This window comes from Phoenix dactylifera, chromosome 6 (genome assembly GCF_009389715.1).
Source record: "Phoenix dactylifera cultivar Barhee BC4 chromosome 6, palm_55x_up_171113_PBpolish2nd_filt_p, whole genome shotgun sequence".
NCBI classification, from domain to species: domain Eukaryota; kingdom Viridiplantae; phylum Streptophyta; class Magnoliopsida; order Arecales; family Arecaceae; genus Phoenix; species Phoenix dactylifera.
This window is the reverse complement of record NC_052397.1, coordinates 3,142,525-3,158,499: the sequence shown is the minus strand read 5'-3', so window position 1 is coordinate 3,158,499 and position 15,975 is coordinate 3,142,525. Positions and strand designations below refer to the sequence as shown.

The 15,975-nt window shown below is 37.3% G+C and overlaps 1 protein-coding gene across 5 annotated transcripts; it reads left to right on the top strand.

Moving 5' to 3' along the window:
• The first annotated feature begins 4,193 nt into the window (after positions 1-4,193).
• Positions 4,194-14,479, top strand: LOC103712966 (casein kinase 1-like protein HD16). 5 transcript variants are annotated; one of them, XM_008799717.4, is made up of 17 exons: positions 4,194-4,405; positions 4,511-5,062; positions 6,215-6,352; positions 6,507-6,580; positions 6,671-6,740; positions 6,896-6,951; positions 8,022-8,093; positions 8,246-8,340; positions 8,570-8,636; positions 8,746-8,875; positions 8,990-9,208; positions 9,323-9,453; positions 11,316-11,490; positions 11,574-11,664; positions 12,729-12,886; positions 13,651-13,839; positions 14,157-14,479. In XM_008799717.4, the coding sequence occupies exons 2-17, from the start codon at positions 4,604-4,606 to the stop codon at positions 14,214-14,216; spliced, it is 2,184 nt and encodes a 727-aa protein (XP_008797939.2). In that variant the 5' UTR covers positions 4,194-4,405; positions 4,511-4,603; the 3' UTR covers positions 14,217-14,479. The 5 variants fall into 5 exon arrangements, with proteins under 5 accessions (XP_008797939.2, XP_008797922.2, XP_008797930.2 ...); XM_008799700.4 differs by having other exon boundaries at positions 9,311-9,453; XM_008799708.4 differs by having other exon boundaries at positions 6,504-6,580.
• Positions 14,480-15,975: the final 1,496 nt, after the last annotated feature.

The window sequence follows — 15,975 nt, the reverse complement described above, 5'->3', positions numbered from 1 at the left end:
GGAGTGCTTTTAAATTGTATCTTTCCCACGAAAGTATGATCGCTCATTCTTTCATGATATCATCCATTGGATCCCACCCCATACAACTCTCAATGCACTCTAAACTCTTTCATTCATCAGCTTGCATAGGTTTTAAAATAATATTTGCACAATCTACTAGCAAATTCATGCAAAAAAAGGTGAATCATTCTATCGTGCGGAAGATACAACTTTTTATCTGTTTTTAATATTTTAGGCAAGGAAGCTTATCTAGACCTCCACTGAATAAAAGTAACTCAATCTAAACTAGCGAGTTGTATTTAAAGAGGCATGTGCGAATGTGTGTTGATGGAAGAGTTCCATGCATGGTTTGTTGACATCCGAGGGAGCGCAGGTTAGTCGGTGCTCGTGCCAGTGATTTCTCGATAGAAATATAGGAACCACGCCAAGCTAGGGGCATTGGGCATTACTATTGTGAACCGAACATTAAAAATTCTTTGCAAAAATCTGTTTAGCAATTTTATGCCAATCATTGGACCTACTATCAATTTTACTATGGTCGTGATAAGCTTTGAGAACAAATGAATGACGGATCTTGTATATTTCGTATTAATTTCTATGCAAATAGAACGGCATCATATATATTCGGTGGTAGCAGATTCGGACAACATGCATAAATACAAGTCCAAAAGCACACCTAATTTCTAAAACACACCAAGTTCAAATCCTGCACTGAGAATAAGAAGAGAACTTTGAAACCTAAGATCTAACCTGCACCATCTAATAATGACCTATTTCGAGGCTTTGAATCATCTCAGCCGTCCAAATATTAAATTTTTCATGACAAAAAATATAGCTGTTCATCCAAATAGAAAACCTTCAATTTACCGTACACCCACTTTGTATCTACTTAAACTTTTCCACGGATAAAGGGAGAGTATAGCTGGAAAGGAAGGTATAGCGATGAATGTGCTAAAATTCCGCACTTCTTTACTAAAAACACCTCCACTATAATTAGTTACGCAAAACTCCCTTAAGTTCCAAAATCGTATTACCTCGGTTATTAGTTCGCATGATGAATTTCCCAGATGTAAAGGGCATTTTTGTTAACTTGATTATCTTTTTTGTCCTTGGAGGGGCGATGTCGTTATCTTCGGGAACAGTGTCGTCATTTTGATTGACCAGATTCTTCCTCCTATGAATCGCGATGACGATAACATCCTGACATTATTTCGTGAGGTTGAATGACGGTTTTGATTTTGATCCGTTGGATTGGAAGGTGATGCGATGAGGTGCGGTATCGGTGGATTATGAGATGGATGGCTGTTCTGATTCTTTGATTTGGATCACTTGTCATATTTTAGTGGATGTTGGAAAATATTCATGAAAAATGCTAAAGATTATCACCTACTGGATCAATGCTTGGGTCACCAAACTTATATGGAAGTTGGCAGTTGGTTGAGTGATGGATAGGATCTAATTGTCCCCATTAATTCATCCGGGTATTGCACCAATCTTGGATTGCCACTTTAGCCTGAGGGCAATCAAAAATAGTACTCAATATCGATTTATGATGGCTGTGTGATTATACTCGTTGTATGATGATTCGATATCAAAGTTTTGTAGAATTCAATTTTCATGTAACAAAAAAAATCTATTTTTGAAATTATAAAGGGCTCGTTATTTGCTAGGAGATAGAAAATCATGATATCGAGCATCGAGCATGCCATATGCTTGGTTTAAGTTGCTATCCTATGATTTACTTTAGACCAATCCACAATAGTATTAAGAAAATATCTTACTAATAATGGATGGTATTTTGAGAAAAATGATTAGAAAATGCTATATGGAATTACTATTGATTTGATTTATTGTTTATGGAAGAAATAATATCATGCATGATCATGGACCATCAAGTCTCATTTTTATTGCATGCTCGATATGTATAGCTATTGGATGATGATTGTGATACTTTATCTATATTATTTATTATGTTTTACTGAATTTTAGGAATTTTTCGTGAAATATGCACGTTGGATCCATGCCTAGGTCATCGATTTCATATGGAAGTTGGTAGTTGAGTAAGAGATAGGGCCTAACCGTCATCCCAATCTCTGATTTCCATGTTAGCCTAGTGAACTGAGCGATAACTTGACTACGATCGATAACAATATTCAATATCAATTTATGATAGCTGACTGTGTGATACTGCTCACTGCATCGTAACCCAACATCAAATTTTTGTAGAATCCAATTCTTGTGTAACTAAGAAAAACTATTTTTGAATTATAAAGGATCCATTATTTGCCGGGAGATGGAAAAACATGAAAATTGAGCATGGAGCATGCCATGTGCTTGATTTAAGTTGCCATCTGATAGGTTGCTTCAGAAAAGATTTTACTAATAATGGATAATATATTTAGAAAATGCTACATGGAATTACTATCAATTTGATTGATTGTTTATGGGAAAATCACTATCGTGCATGATCATGGACACTCGAGTCTAATTTTTATCACGGATAGTCAAGTCTAATTTTTATCACCTATTTGATTTGTATTACTATCGGATGATAGTTTTGATTCTTTGACATGTATTACTTATAATATTTTAGTGGATCTTGGAAAATGTTCATGAAAAATTCTAAGTATCATCACCTGCTAAATCAATGCTCAGATCACTTATCTAATACAAAAGTTGGTAGTTAGTTGAGTGTTAGATAGAGCCTAACCGTCATGGCTAATTCATCATGGTATTGCACCAATTCCTAATTGCTGTGTTAGCCTAGTGAACTAACCGATAACTAGAGGGCAATCAATGATAGTACTAAATATCAATTTATGATAGTTGGTTATATGATACTACTCTCTGCATCGTGACCTATCATCAAACTCTTATATGACCCAATTCTCATATAGCCCAATTCTTATGTAATTGAAAAAAAAAACTATTTCTAAATTTATAAAAAGCTCATTGTTTGTTAGGAGATAGAAAATCATGAAATTGAGCATCGAAAATGCCACATTCTTGATTTAAGTTGCTATAATGCTATATGAAATTACTATTGATTTGAATGTTTTTATTTGGGAAAATGCTATCATGCATGATCGTGGACAATCAAGTCTAATTTTTATCGCACTCAAGGTGACTATACTCTGTAGACATGTCTGATTGTTATGCATATGATAGGTCTAGTGAAATGCATATCACAGTTATAATTTTATGCAACAGTATATGTTGCAACAAAGATAAAATTAGGCACAATCTTTGCTATTCATGATTAGGCTAGTCTGGCTTAAAAATACCCTTAAACATGCACTTTGTGATGCTAATTATTTGGCAAATGACCAACAAGTTGGCTTGTGAGATTTTGTACAAGCGACTTAAGCTTGTAAATTATAAGAAATGGTATTGACTGGGAAGAACTCTAGACTACTTTTGGTTCATCAAAGGTTATTTGCCGAATATAGGGTTCATTTGGATGTATTAGAAAATAATGATATCTCATGAATTTTGAATTTAACCATCTAGATTTTGCGATGTGGGGTGTCAGGTTGTGCCGTGAAATCTTTAAATATTCTTAAAATCATGAAATCAAATTTTTTTATGTTGAGTAGAAATCTTTGAATTCACCTTTTTTTTTTTTTTTTTCTTCCCCCCCTCTTAGCCATCTTTAAATATTTATGTTCTTAAACTTTGTTTGTGTAACCACCAAGCACTTTTGGAGACATATTAAATTTTAAAATTTTTAAAATTTAATCAATGAAAAAAATGGAAACATAATTTTTAGATTTGCAAATTTCAAAAGAAGCCATAGATTTATTGGCTAATCTGCATTCATGATGAAAGGAGGACTGCAAGCAACCAAGTCAGCAAGGTTTTGCTGGCAAAGTAATTCATAAATTGTTAGATGTTAACATAATGTATTTGCAAAAGCTAGAAATCTTTTTTGTTTTTTTTTAAATTTTAAAGTAATTCATATTTTTTATTTTTATCAATTTCTCATTTTCATCCGCGTCAAAATTCACGCTACCTGCCGTCAAACGTGCTCGCCAACCCCCATCCCCTACCCCCACCGCACCCACCGCACCCAATTGTAAGCCGCCAAGGAGCACTCGTGCGAGTGCACACGAGCTGAAAACTCACGTGTTGGCCGCCCACTCGACGAGCACCCACTCTGAGAGATCATATGTAGTTCCATCTTCTATTTTATTTTATTTTTTTATTTCACAAAGATTCCACGCGTCGTCTCCAATCTCCTCTCAAGGGTTTAATCTCTTCCTCTCGCTCCTTTATTTATCTCTTCGAGCCGCTTCGTGGAAAAAATATATCCCCAAATCTTCCCCCTTTCGTCGGCGACCGATCGCCCAAGAAGAAGGCGGCGACGAGAAGAATAATCGATCAAATCGATTCTTCTATATTTCAGGTCGTTCTTCGATCTCTTCTTGTTTATTTTCTCCCGATTCTTGCGAAACTCTAAAGATCGAGGTGTTTTTTTTACCCGATTTGGACTTGATCTGGGGTTTTCCAGGGTTGGGAGACTGAAATGGCGGAGAACTTGGGGCGAGATTGAGGAGATAATGGTCGGAATCCGAGGCCGGCTTCGCGATTGCATGGGTGAAGAATGCCAGAGCTGCGGAGCGGGGCGCGTCGAGGAGGCCGTGCTCCACCACCGGCCGCGGCGGTAGATCGCCCGGCGCGGAAGCCGAGGACCCGGGCGGCGAAGAAGCCGGCCGGGGCGGCGGCGGCTGCTACCGGGGTCAGGCGGCGGGTGAGGACCCGGGCAGAGGCTCGGCGGCCGGCCGCAAAGGGGCGGCCGAGGGCGAGGTCGGCGAAGAGGTTGGTTTTGGTGGACGAGGAGGACGGGAAGGGGGAAGGGGAGGTGAGAGTGTCCGATCAGTCGAAGGAGGTAGTGGTTGTCGAAGAGGAGGAAAAAAGAGGAGGCCGAGGGAAGCGGGTAGAGGAAGGGGTAAAGGAGGAGGTACGGGGGAAGGGGATGATGGGGGACGATAGCGGTGGATTGAGTGCCAATCGGGTTGCAGCGCAGGAAGAGGAAGGGAGCACTGCTCCTTTTCCGGAAAGGGTATATGCCTCCTATTTTCTTTATAGATCTATCTTTAAAAAACCAGAAATTTCTTCTTGTTAAAAATCATTATTGTTTATGATGTTTTAGTTCTTGTTATATAATTCGTAGGGTCTGTTGTTAATCTTCTGAAATCTTATCGGCAAAGTCTGAATTCTCACCGTAGATGCTTACATATGCAAGGAATCTGTTTCAAGCCTAAATTTTTGTCCGCAGAATTATTCTTCCAATTGCACAGCTTTCAATGCTTGTTACAAATTTTGAGTTTTAATTTATTCATTTCCCTGCATCCCCTTTCTCTCTAAATTTGAAGAGTAACATGAACTTGTTTTCCCCGTCTCGGGTGCATAATTTCTAGGTTTTTATCTTCCTCTTCAAGCGTAATGCATCCCGTTTTGTTATACTGCTGGTCCCAGGTCTTTTTCTTTGGTTTCTTTAAATGCATAATCTGATACACGCATGTTAAACATAAACATAATTAAACATAAGATCTTCTTGTCAATGTAGGATCAACTATATTGACCATACTCTGCTTTGGAATCTGGCTAATGTCATCGCAAGATGAAGAATTAATCTGCTTCTTATACGCCTTGTTCACGGGGCATTTCAAGCCAACTCTAGAATATATTCATATCGTCTAATTTAACAATTTAACATCATTAATCCTCTGTAGGTACCTATTCCGACCTTTCTCTATTATACAAATTTATAATGTTAGACCTTTTATGTGCATTCATCTAATTGCTTATGTTCATAAGCCCCAATGATTTCCTGAAATCTAAGAAATGCAAGCATGTTCAAAGTCAACTTATTATCTAGTTGTTGTTGTTGAATTATCAATATTTGTATAGTTCTTGCATGCTATAAATCATGCTCCTGTATTTTTTTAATATAAACAATAGTTCTCCTGATATGAGCTATGTGTCTGTAATTCTTTCTTTTTTTGTTGTTGGATCTTATTGTTGGGTTTTGGGTCCATGTGGTTTATTCTTCTTTCTCGTCATAGTTGTTTTTGAATATTTACCTGTTGATTCATTGCTTAGATATTTTACTCTCACTATTTCTTATACCGCCTTCCCTGAGTCATGGTTTATCTAAGTGCTATTTGTATGTGAGAGTGAGGGTTAATCTTTAGTCAAATTTGTTTCTCAGGTCCAGGTAGGAGGGTCTCCTCTTTATAAGATTGAGAGGAAGTTGGGCAAAGGTGGGTTTGGTCAGGTTTTTGTCGGTCGCCGTGTTTCTGTTTCTGGAGGAGGCAGTGAACGTACAACAGGTGCTGGTGCATTAGAGGTATTTTTTTAATAATTATTTTCTTATCTGTTTGTTTATTTTCTGCAGGGTAGATGGTAAGTTTTAGATTTAAAGAATTATGTAAAGATTTGTTTCTTTAAATAGTGTTTTCTTAAAAGGTTTGCTTCTTACTGTTGCTTAATTTTTTCAGCAGGTGGCTATAAAATTTGAGCACAGAAGCAGCAAAGGCTGTAACTATGGTCCTCCATATGAATGGCAAGTTTACAGGTCTGTCTGGCTCTTATCTTTGCAGAAGTCATCTCATGATTCTTTCTATCCACTGATACCACTGAACTGCTGTTGTTCGATTTTGGACAGTGCTCTTGGGGGCAGCCACGGTGTACCTAAGGTGCATTATAAAGGGCGGCAGGGAGACTACTATGTGATGGTATTATCTAATATGGTTGTTCTTATGACATTTTTTTTTGGCTGCTCTGCATCATCAGATAGTGTTTTTTTCATTTCACATCATTTTTTAGCAAGTAACTTTTCTAAAAGCTTTTCTACTTCTTATCTGCTTTCCCTTTGTCTTTTCACTTACAGATTATGGATATGTTGGGCCCTAGTTTATGGGATGCATGGAATTCATCAGGTCAAGCGTGAGTATCTTGCTGGCATAGTTCTCTTATCATCTTGAAGTATTTAAGTGTTGTATAGTTAAGGTATTGCAATGTGAGTGGATGATGCATGGTGATGCTGTAGGACAAGGATTTTTAGCATCTTATTAATATATTATTGTTGCTTCATCTATTTCTTTTTGTACATTGTCAAAGATGTATCTTTTACTGGGGTCAATTTTGGCAATGGTGTTATATTTGGTATGAGCTTGACCAGTGTAATTGATGCTTGTGGTGAAAGTAGTTTGAAACTCATGTATGTTCTTTTTGTAGTTGCTAGGAGATGTATGTTAGGGCAGTTGTTTCCAATCTGGCAATCATGGATTCTCTCCCTCTTTTGATTAGTTAAATTGGAAAAAAATAGTCAGTTGTGATTCAAGTCCTTGTTGCTTATTTCTGTGGATTGTACCACAATTCCATTATTTTTGCATCATCCAGGACCTCTTGCACAAAACTCAAATACGCCAATCTTTGTTGTGATATGAGTGGGATCCTTCGTTCCTTTTTTTGGGTCTCATGCATCAAAGTGGAAGCAATCCCCTACTAAATTTAGCAGTGTCTTTGTTGCAGATTTGACACTCTTCTAAACTTTGAAATACAGTGCATGCCAATCTATATTTATTTTTCATGTATATACTTTCCATAGTGCTGATTTCCACCTGCCCTGCATGTTCAATTTTATTGCCACTATATTTGGTTCTGTGTCTGTAGAAGTGAAGTGAATTTCTTTCATACTGTTTTAGTCAAATAAACTTACTTCTACAACTACTAAAATCTGGCTTATGGTGCATGTTTGAGCGGCACTCTCGTTATCGAAAGATGGGCTACTCAACTTCCTTTTTGCTTTACCTCTTCTGTTTATGCAGACATTCCTGATATGTTTTAGTAAGTGTGAACTTACATTCACGCATGCATATTTGGTTGGTTAGCAAACAATGATTATATTAGGTTGGTTCTTTGTAATGGTTGATGGGTAAGAATGCCATAGCTTTTGTGAAGGACCTAACAGCTTATCATTTTTGTGCCTTATGGTTGTTTCTGTAATGTTTCAGGATGTCATCTGAAATGGTAGCTTGTATTGCTGCTGAGTCCATATCAATTCTTGAGAAGATGCATTCTAAAGGGTGAGCTTGCACTTACATGGATGTTTTTATATTGAGATGATCACATCTTTGCTTGACTGCAATATGTGGATGGTGTATTGACAGCTATTTGATAGAAATCTGCCTTCTATTCAGTTCTGTTCTGATAAATTTTATGCTGTACCTGTTATTAGATATGTACATGGAGATGTAAAGCCCGAGAATTTTCTACTTGGCCAGCCGTCAACACCTCAAGAGAAGAAGTTGTATCTTGTTGACCTTGGATTAGGTTAGTAGAATTTTATTGAATAGATGGCGATCTTTCGTTTTTTGTGCTCCAATTCATATCAATGCCTTCTATTATCTTAATCATGCTTTCTATGTTCCTGTAATTGTTTTTTCATTACCTGTTAGTTAATCTCCTTAGATGACTATTCCTGACTTTTTCAACTTTTTCTTAATGCCTTTTTCTCTTGTCCATGTTCCCTTTAACTGATTTTACATGAATTACTTTATAGCGACAAGATGGAAAGACTCTGCTAGCGGACAGCATGTTGAGTATGATCAGCGCCCAGATGTGTTCAGGTATGCAATTTCTTTCTTATGTGATAATGTCAATCAGAAATAATCTTCCCTCCCTGGATATATTATAGTTTGAAGTTTCATTCCTCAAACTGCGATTTAATTCTTGTAGAGGAACCGTCCGATATGCGAGCGTGCATGCACACTTAGGAAGAACTGCAAGTAGGAGAGACGATCTGGAGTCTCTTGCATACACACTTATTTTTCTACACCGTGGGAGGTTACCATGGCAGGGATACCAGGTAATTGAATTCTATCTACTGAAGAATTGTTAGAGCACTTGCTATTGCATTCTCAAAATAACCTGTTCATTTCTTTGAATTCATTATGTGCTTACTTGTATGTTATTATCACAGGGTGATAACAAGTCATTTTTAGTTTGCAAGAAAAAGATGGCGACATCTCCTGAGATGCTCTGTTGCTTCTGTCCAGCACCTTTTAAGCAGTTTCTTGAGATTGTAGTGAACATGAAGTTTGATGAGGAGCCAAACTACTCTAAATTAATATCACTGTTTGATGGGTTAATCGGACCAAATCCAGCAATCAGGCCCATAAATACTGATGGTGCTCAGAAGGTGATACATGGCTCTGTGCGAATATATCTTGATATTCTTTTATATATTGAAGTTGAAATCCCTTATGGTATCTAACATAATCAATCATGCAATCATGCTAAGATTATCTATCAGGTTGGCCAAAAGCGGGGCCGACTGACTCTTGATGAAGAAGATGAAGCTCATTTAAAGAAGAAGATCCGTTTAGGAGTTCCTGCCACCCAGTGGATTTCAGTATATAATGCCAGGCTTCCTATGAAACAGAGGTACATCTTTCTTGCTTTTCAACTTAGTTTGCTGGTGATTTGAGACCTAAAGAGATCTGTCATTGTATCTTGACTTGTTTCATCTATATCTACAAGAGCTGTATATAAATATATAGAACATGGATTGTTTAGGGCCTGTTTGGCACCATTGCCATTTCTGTTTTTGTTTCTCTACAAATTAGTGAAATTCTTCTTGGAGCTTGATGTGGACGACAGCGTTCCTGCACTATTTCCACTGTTCCTTAGTTTTTTATTTCATGCATTTCTCAAAGCAATAAAGTTTTGCTTCCGAACCCTCCAAAATTGTTTACAAAACAATTTGAAAACACGAAAGCGATTCAGCATATGGGTGTTGGTACAGTACATTCTCTTCTTTGGTTTCTAAAAACAAAAAAAGAAAATGAAGGCAATGCCAAACAAGCCCCTATTATTTTTTTTAAATTTTTTTCCCTATCCTTAACTTTTATGTGCTAGTATGGACAATTTGGTTAGTAGTATGCACCAATATCTATTTGAAATGGCTAGCTAATCATTAAGCATTTGTTTGGCTAGAAAAGATTGTTAGCCGTCTTTTAAAATACAACCAATATTGATAATTTCCTAGTTTGATGGTAGTAGATTAGTTACAAGTTGTATTGCAATTTTCGATTATGTTACATTTTGAGTCCTCCACTATAATCTACCAAATCAAATTAAATTTGAAGAGGGTATTTCACCAAAATATCAAAGTAAAACCCCAAAACATCAGAATGTGATTAATGTTATTTCTTTCCAAAAAAAAATGTACACAGAACAGACAAGGAAAAAAATTCATTTGGAAAAGAATGGGTAAGCTGATTAAAGATTTTTGGATATGAAGTTAGAAAATATATACACAACTTGTAGGAATTAAAAAAAGGAGATGGAATTTAGAAGAGAAAGTAGTTTTTATGGAAATGATATGAATTAGGTTCTGGAGTAATGAATGATATAAATTATCAGGGATCAATTTAAATTCCAGATTTTAAATAAAGGAGACATAAGAAAGTAATTTAAGGTTGAAATTGTAAGGCTGACAGGAGTTAGTCTACCATAGTCAAACAAGTCCTAAAGAAGAAATCATTCTAAGTAAAGTTGATGATGTGAGTGTAACAAAAGTTAGTCTGCCATAATCATAACTAACGGGTCTTGAGTGAAGTGTTGGAGCTGGTTTTGTTCCTCCTAATTTATTTGATCTTGTTAAATGCATGATACTAGATCAACTAGATCTTTCTGGACTCTTTATGATGGTCTTCATACGACTTTCTTGTGGTCTTTCTTCTATCCTGTGTCTCCTCTTTTTGCAGTCCCAGTCCCACAGTGCAAGTTCTTCTGGTTCATAACCATTTTACTCTACCATTTCTCTGTATATTTTGGTATCTCAGACGTTCACTTGGACCACTTCAATATCTCATTTGCAACACTCATTTTACAATTTCATTTAGTTGCTTCACAGGAGTTCACTATAATTGGAAAAGAAACTGTAGGTTTTTAATCAGTTCTTCATAATTTTTCACAAACAAATGCTTATCAACCTCAATTCTCCATAATTTTTGCAAAAGAATGCTTTCAAACTGCTATCCAGTGAGTATTTTTTTTTTTTCTCTCTGAAAAAGAGAGTTCTTTTAAAGCGAGTTCCCACTGTTATCTGATTACATTTTATTGTTTTAACTCTGGCTAAAGTTGAGCGAGGAAAATGACCCAGCCTATTCTTCTATTTTTCAAACATCAACTCATTATTTTTCATGGCTTTTTGTTGCAAAATAAGTTGATGTGGATTTTAAGTTGTGCTAAACTAAAATATGCACCTCAATCTGGCTTCACCACTTGCATACTTGCATTAGGTATCATTATAATGTGGCTGATTCACGGTTGGCGCAACATGTGGAGAGAGGAAATGAAGATGGTCTGCTTATAAGCTGTGTTGCATCATGCTCCAATTTGTGGGCGCTCATTATGGATGCAGGAACTGGTTTCACATCTCAGGTTTATGAATTGTCCCCTTTGTTCCTTCACAAGGTATGGAGTCACATTATGGAATTTAGCTTTTTAGTAACTTCTGAGTTTCCATTGCCATTATTTGCTTAGACCCTCTTCTGCAGGAATGGATTATGGAACAGTGGGAGAAAAACTACTATATCAGCTCTATAGCTGGTGCTAACAATGGAAGTTCTCTTGTAGTGATGTCTAAAGGTTAGTCTCTTTCGTTTTGGGGTTTGTGATCATTTGTCTGACTTTCTCATTGACATCGCCGAACATTGATCAATGCAAAACCATTGTGGGATAAGTTGAAAATGATTTTTAGAAAGCAATGTATGGGGTCAATTTTGACTAATAATTGTAAGCAAATTCGAATCAACTGTTATAGTGCAATCCATTTGTAACTCTTTGTGAATGTGGCCATGTGCAAGCTTTACTTAGTTTTACATTGTCAAAATGGTCTTCAGAGTGAAAAAGATAGGTCTGTAAATTTAGAACAACCAAACTCTGGGAAGGATTTACCCCTATGACTATTTTGAGACTCAAAATATAACATTAAGGATGGAGTCATAAAATTGAATATGGAAACATCCAAACACAGCCTAAATGACTAGTTGCATCCTATTTATTTGAGACAATTTTCGTCCCGGTATTCCAAGATGACCTAAAATGTCAAGATCATTGGTTCATGACTTTTGTCCATATAAATTTTGGATAAGAACTATGAAGGAGATATTCTCCATTTGAACAGTTCTGATTTCTGAACTGCTGGCGATGGTTACTGCTGTGCCTTGTGGGATGACATATTTATTGGGGTCTTAGCATATCGAATAGATTGGCTCCTTTCTGGTGTAATTTATAACATCCATGACTGCAACTAACACTAGTTTAACATTCTGTAAGACAAAAAAAAAAGAGAAAAATTTCCAACCAGATGAGGTTCATCGTCTTTCATGAACTGGAGCTTGTCCATACCCCTCCACCTAGCAATTAGAGGTTCTGGGTTCGAATCTTGGGTCGTGTATCCCAAGCAATTGGGACGTACAGTAAGTATAGTGCAGGTGGATTTTCCACCCCTTCTCTTTCTCTCTCTCTCTCTCTCAGAAAAAAAAAGGAAAGGAGAAGGAAAAAGTAATGTTCTTTCATATTGTTGTGTTCATGTTGCAGTTTATCTTTCTAGTTTTTCTGTATCAGCCAGATATATTGAATTCTCCCCATATATTTCCTTTTCAATTTATATCAGATCTCTAATTGAATCTGCAATCAAACTCTTTCAGGCACTCCGTATACACAACAATCTTACAAGGTTAGTGAATCTTTCCCCTTCAAATGGATAAACAAAAAGTGGAAAGAAGGATTTCATGTCACATCGATGGCAACTTCTGGAAGCCGATGGGGAATTGTCATGTCCCGAAATGCTGGCTTTAGTGATCAGGTTTGGTGGCATTACTCCTACACGTAAAATTACTTGTGGTGAATAATAATCTTCTTGTCTTAATGTTGGCCTAACCATGAAGCATTGCATTCAACTTTTACCGTTCATGTTAGCTTATGCTTTACAAGACTTTGCAGGGGGAAAAAATTACCAATTTTCACTATTGCAAAGAAGGGAAAAAGATTACCAATTTTCAGTATTGCAAAAAAGGGTCAACATTTTTGCAGGAATAATCTGCTTACCACTTGGGACCATTATTGGCGTGCCTTGAAGAGTACTGCCTAAATGCTTAAAGTTGACATGCTATTGTTATGAGGGCAGGGGCATAATGGTCCACTAGAGTCCAAATGGACCATGTCCACAAAAACGAGATAATTGTTGCTTTTTCTGCAAAAATTAAGAAAATTACGGAGCATTTTCACAAAATTCTCCATCTTTTATAAAGATATACGAGAACGACTACTGCTTCTTTCGTAATTATCCTTTGATATAAGATGTTTAAATGCCCTGGTCCAATTCAGCTAGATATTCTTTTTCTCTGATTGAATGGAAAAACTTATCTAATTTTTGCTGCTGCCCTTATGGTGCCCATCATGTGTCTGGATTTTTGAGATACAATTCAGATAAGCTTATGCTTTGTGGTTATCCTCCAGCACATGCTTGAAACCTTGACTTTCCATTGTATTGGCTCTTTCGTGGTGCTATCTTTAGCTTTCAGATGTAACAGAATCCTTCATGCTTCTTGACCCCTCTCTTTTCCCCAGGTTGTTGAATTAGACTTTCTCTATCCCAGCGAGGGAATCCACAGGCGTTGGGATAATGGGTATCGCATCACTTCAATGGCTGCCACTTGGGATCAGGCTGCCCTTATTCTAAGCGTGCCCAAGCGAAGGCCTGGAGATGAGACTCAGGAGACCCTTCGAACCTCGGCATTCCCAAGTGCTCATGTCAAGGTAAAGTGTGATTACATCATTTTTACATGAATAAATTTGCGACATCCACCAGGAAGTTGGATTAATGGCGATTTGATACTTCAATCTCAATTAATGTAAAGACAAATGACGAGAAAATAGTAACATCAATCATAGTATCTGCATCATTTGCTAGATGGTTACGTGCTGGTCTAGTGCAATTGAATGGCTGTTTTTAGTTATTATTTTTTTAGTTTGGATGAAGTAACAAGTATCTTGACTGCTTTATCCATACATTCTTCGGCTAATTTTCTTTATGAGTTTTAATTTAAATTTCATTTTATTGTTTGTATTGGCAGGATAAATGGGCCAAGAATCTTTATCTTGCTGCTGTGTGCTATGGACGCACTGTATCGTGACATTTATGCCAACCTTCATTTCAGAACTAGAGAAACCAAGCCATGCAGCCTTATTTTATTTAGTGCTCTCTTTTTGATTGTAGATTTTTCATCCAGCGAAATTAACTGCGGAGGACTGAGATTCCGTTGTATGATGTATGTTTTATATATACCATGAAAGGGCCTAACTCTGAAGGCCCGTTGCATGTAAGAAACAAACTCTGCACTGAAACACCATTCAAACAGGTAAAAAGGGGCATGCTATCCATGGTTGGCAAAGGTCATTTGAGAGTCTGAATTATTGAACAAAATGTCAATTACTGCAGCCCACGCATGGGACGTTTAACATAGCCCATGGGAATTGAGATGCGGACCAATTCTCTGGCCGAGTCTAAAGAGCCACGCTTTTGTGTTTCATGCCGTCTAAGAGAGAAGAAATGTCGATCATCTTGTGTTTATCTTAGCTTAGATGTCCTTGATGTCACTTTGCAGCAGGATTATATAAGGGGTAGATCATTCGAGCGATTGGATGATGGTAATTTGTCAAGGCTCGTGGTGGAGAGGCTCATTCTCATATGTGCTAAACTGATTCAACAAGACAAATAAATAAATAAGTAGAGCTGATCATGGGATGGGCTGGCCTTCGGCTTAACTTTTTTGCGGTTTTAATGGGTTTTGGGCTGTGTCCAAGTCTGGCTTATGATCAGCTGTGGACATAATGATGAAAAGATGTGATTCCGTTGGATGGTTGTGGTCCCTCGTTTAGCGGACCGTGCGGAACGAACATGCTTCAAGCCAGGAGAAGTTGTGGCTCTTACGGCTGGCATGGGAAGTTTGTCCTTCGTTTCCAGCAACTCTTTACGGCCTGTTTGGGAAATACTTCGAGATTGGCTAGAAGCAGCGTACCTCTGGGTGTCGTGTACGATTTTGTTGAACTTTGTTTCTGTTTTTGAGAACGGGAGGGGGAGAAATCTCCGGTATGCAGCTGAACTCGTTTTTGTTGGTTCATGGAAAAGTTGTATATTGATGTCGGTTCCCAATTACTACTTCAATAGGCACAAAGCTGCATTTAGATTTCAGTATGTAAGGGGAGGGATTAAGCAGATGGATGGGAGGAATGCAAGTTAAACAGTTGTAGCATGGATTCGTGAACCTTTTGATCTACCTGACAAAACCCAGCTAACATTTGGCTTTTTGATTTTACCTAGTAAAGCCCTCTGGACCAGCCAACTTTTTAAAGCCCCGAGTTGGGCAGTCAAAAACTTTATTATGGAACCAGTTTTTCTTACTAGATGTTGAAGGACATGCAATTGGCTTCTCGGGCACAGAAACTGGACTCCAGACTCTTACGAGCTTGCTATTAAATTGGCTTTCACACGATTCATCGTTTTGCTTTCAGCAGCAGTTAATTTATCTTGGCTCCTTCTACTGTTATCGTTATCTACAATGCGACATGATGTGTTTGATTTCTTAAACTCTATATTTCCATCTCAAGATACCACTAGGACGAACTAACATTTGTTTCTGCTTCATTATTGGATTTTTTTGTATGGCATTTTTATGTTCTGTGTTACTTTGAACTCGAAGTTCTTGCAACCAAATGGGTGAATAAATTCTTAAAGCATCGAGAATTTGTGATTACGTTGGGGGAGTTTCTGCTGAGACATTTCCACTAGTTAAAGTGGATGCTCATCAGAAGTTGAATGATTAGGAATTTATGTAGAACATGGATGAATTCTAATCCGATACATGTGAAATCAAAAAAGCTGTTGGACTTTCC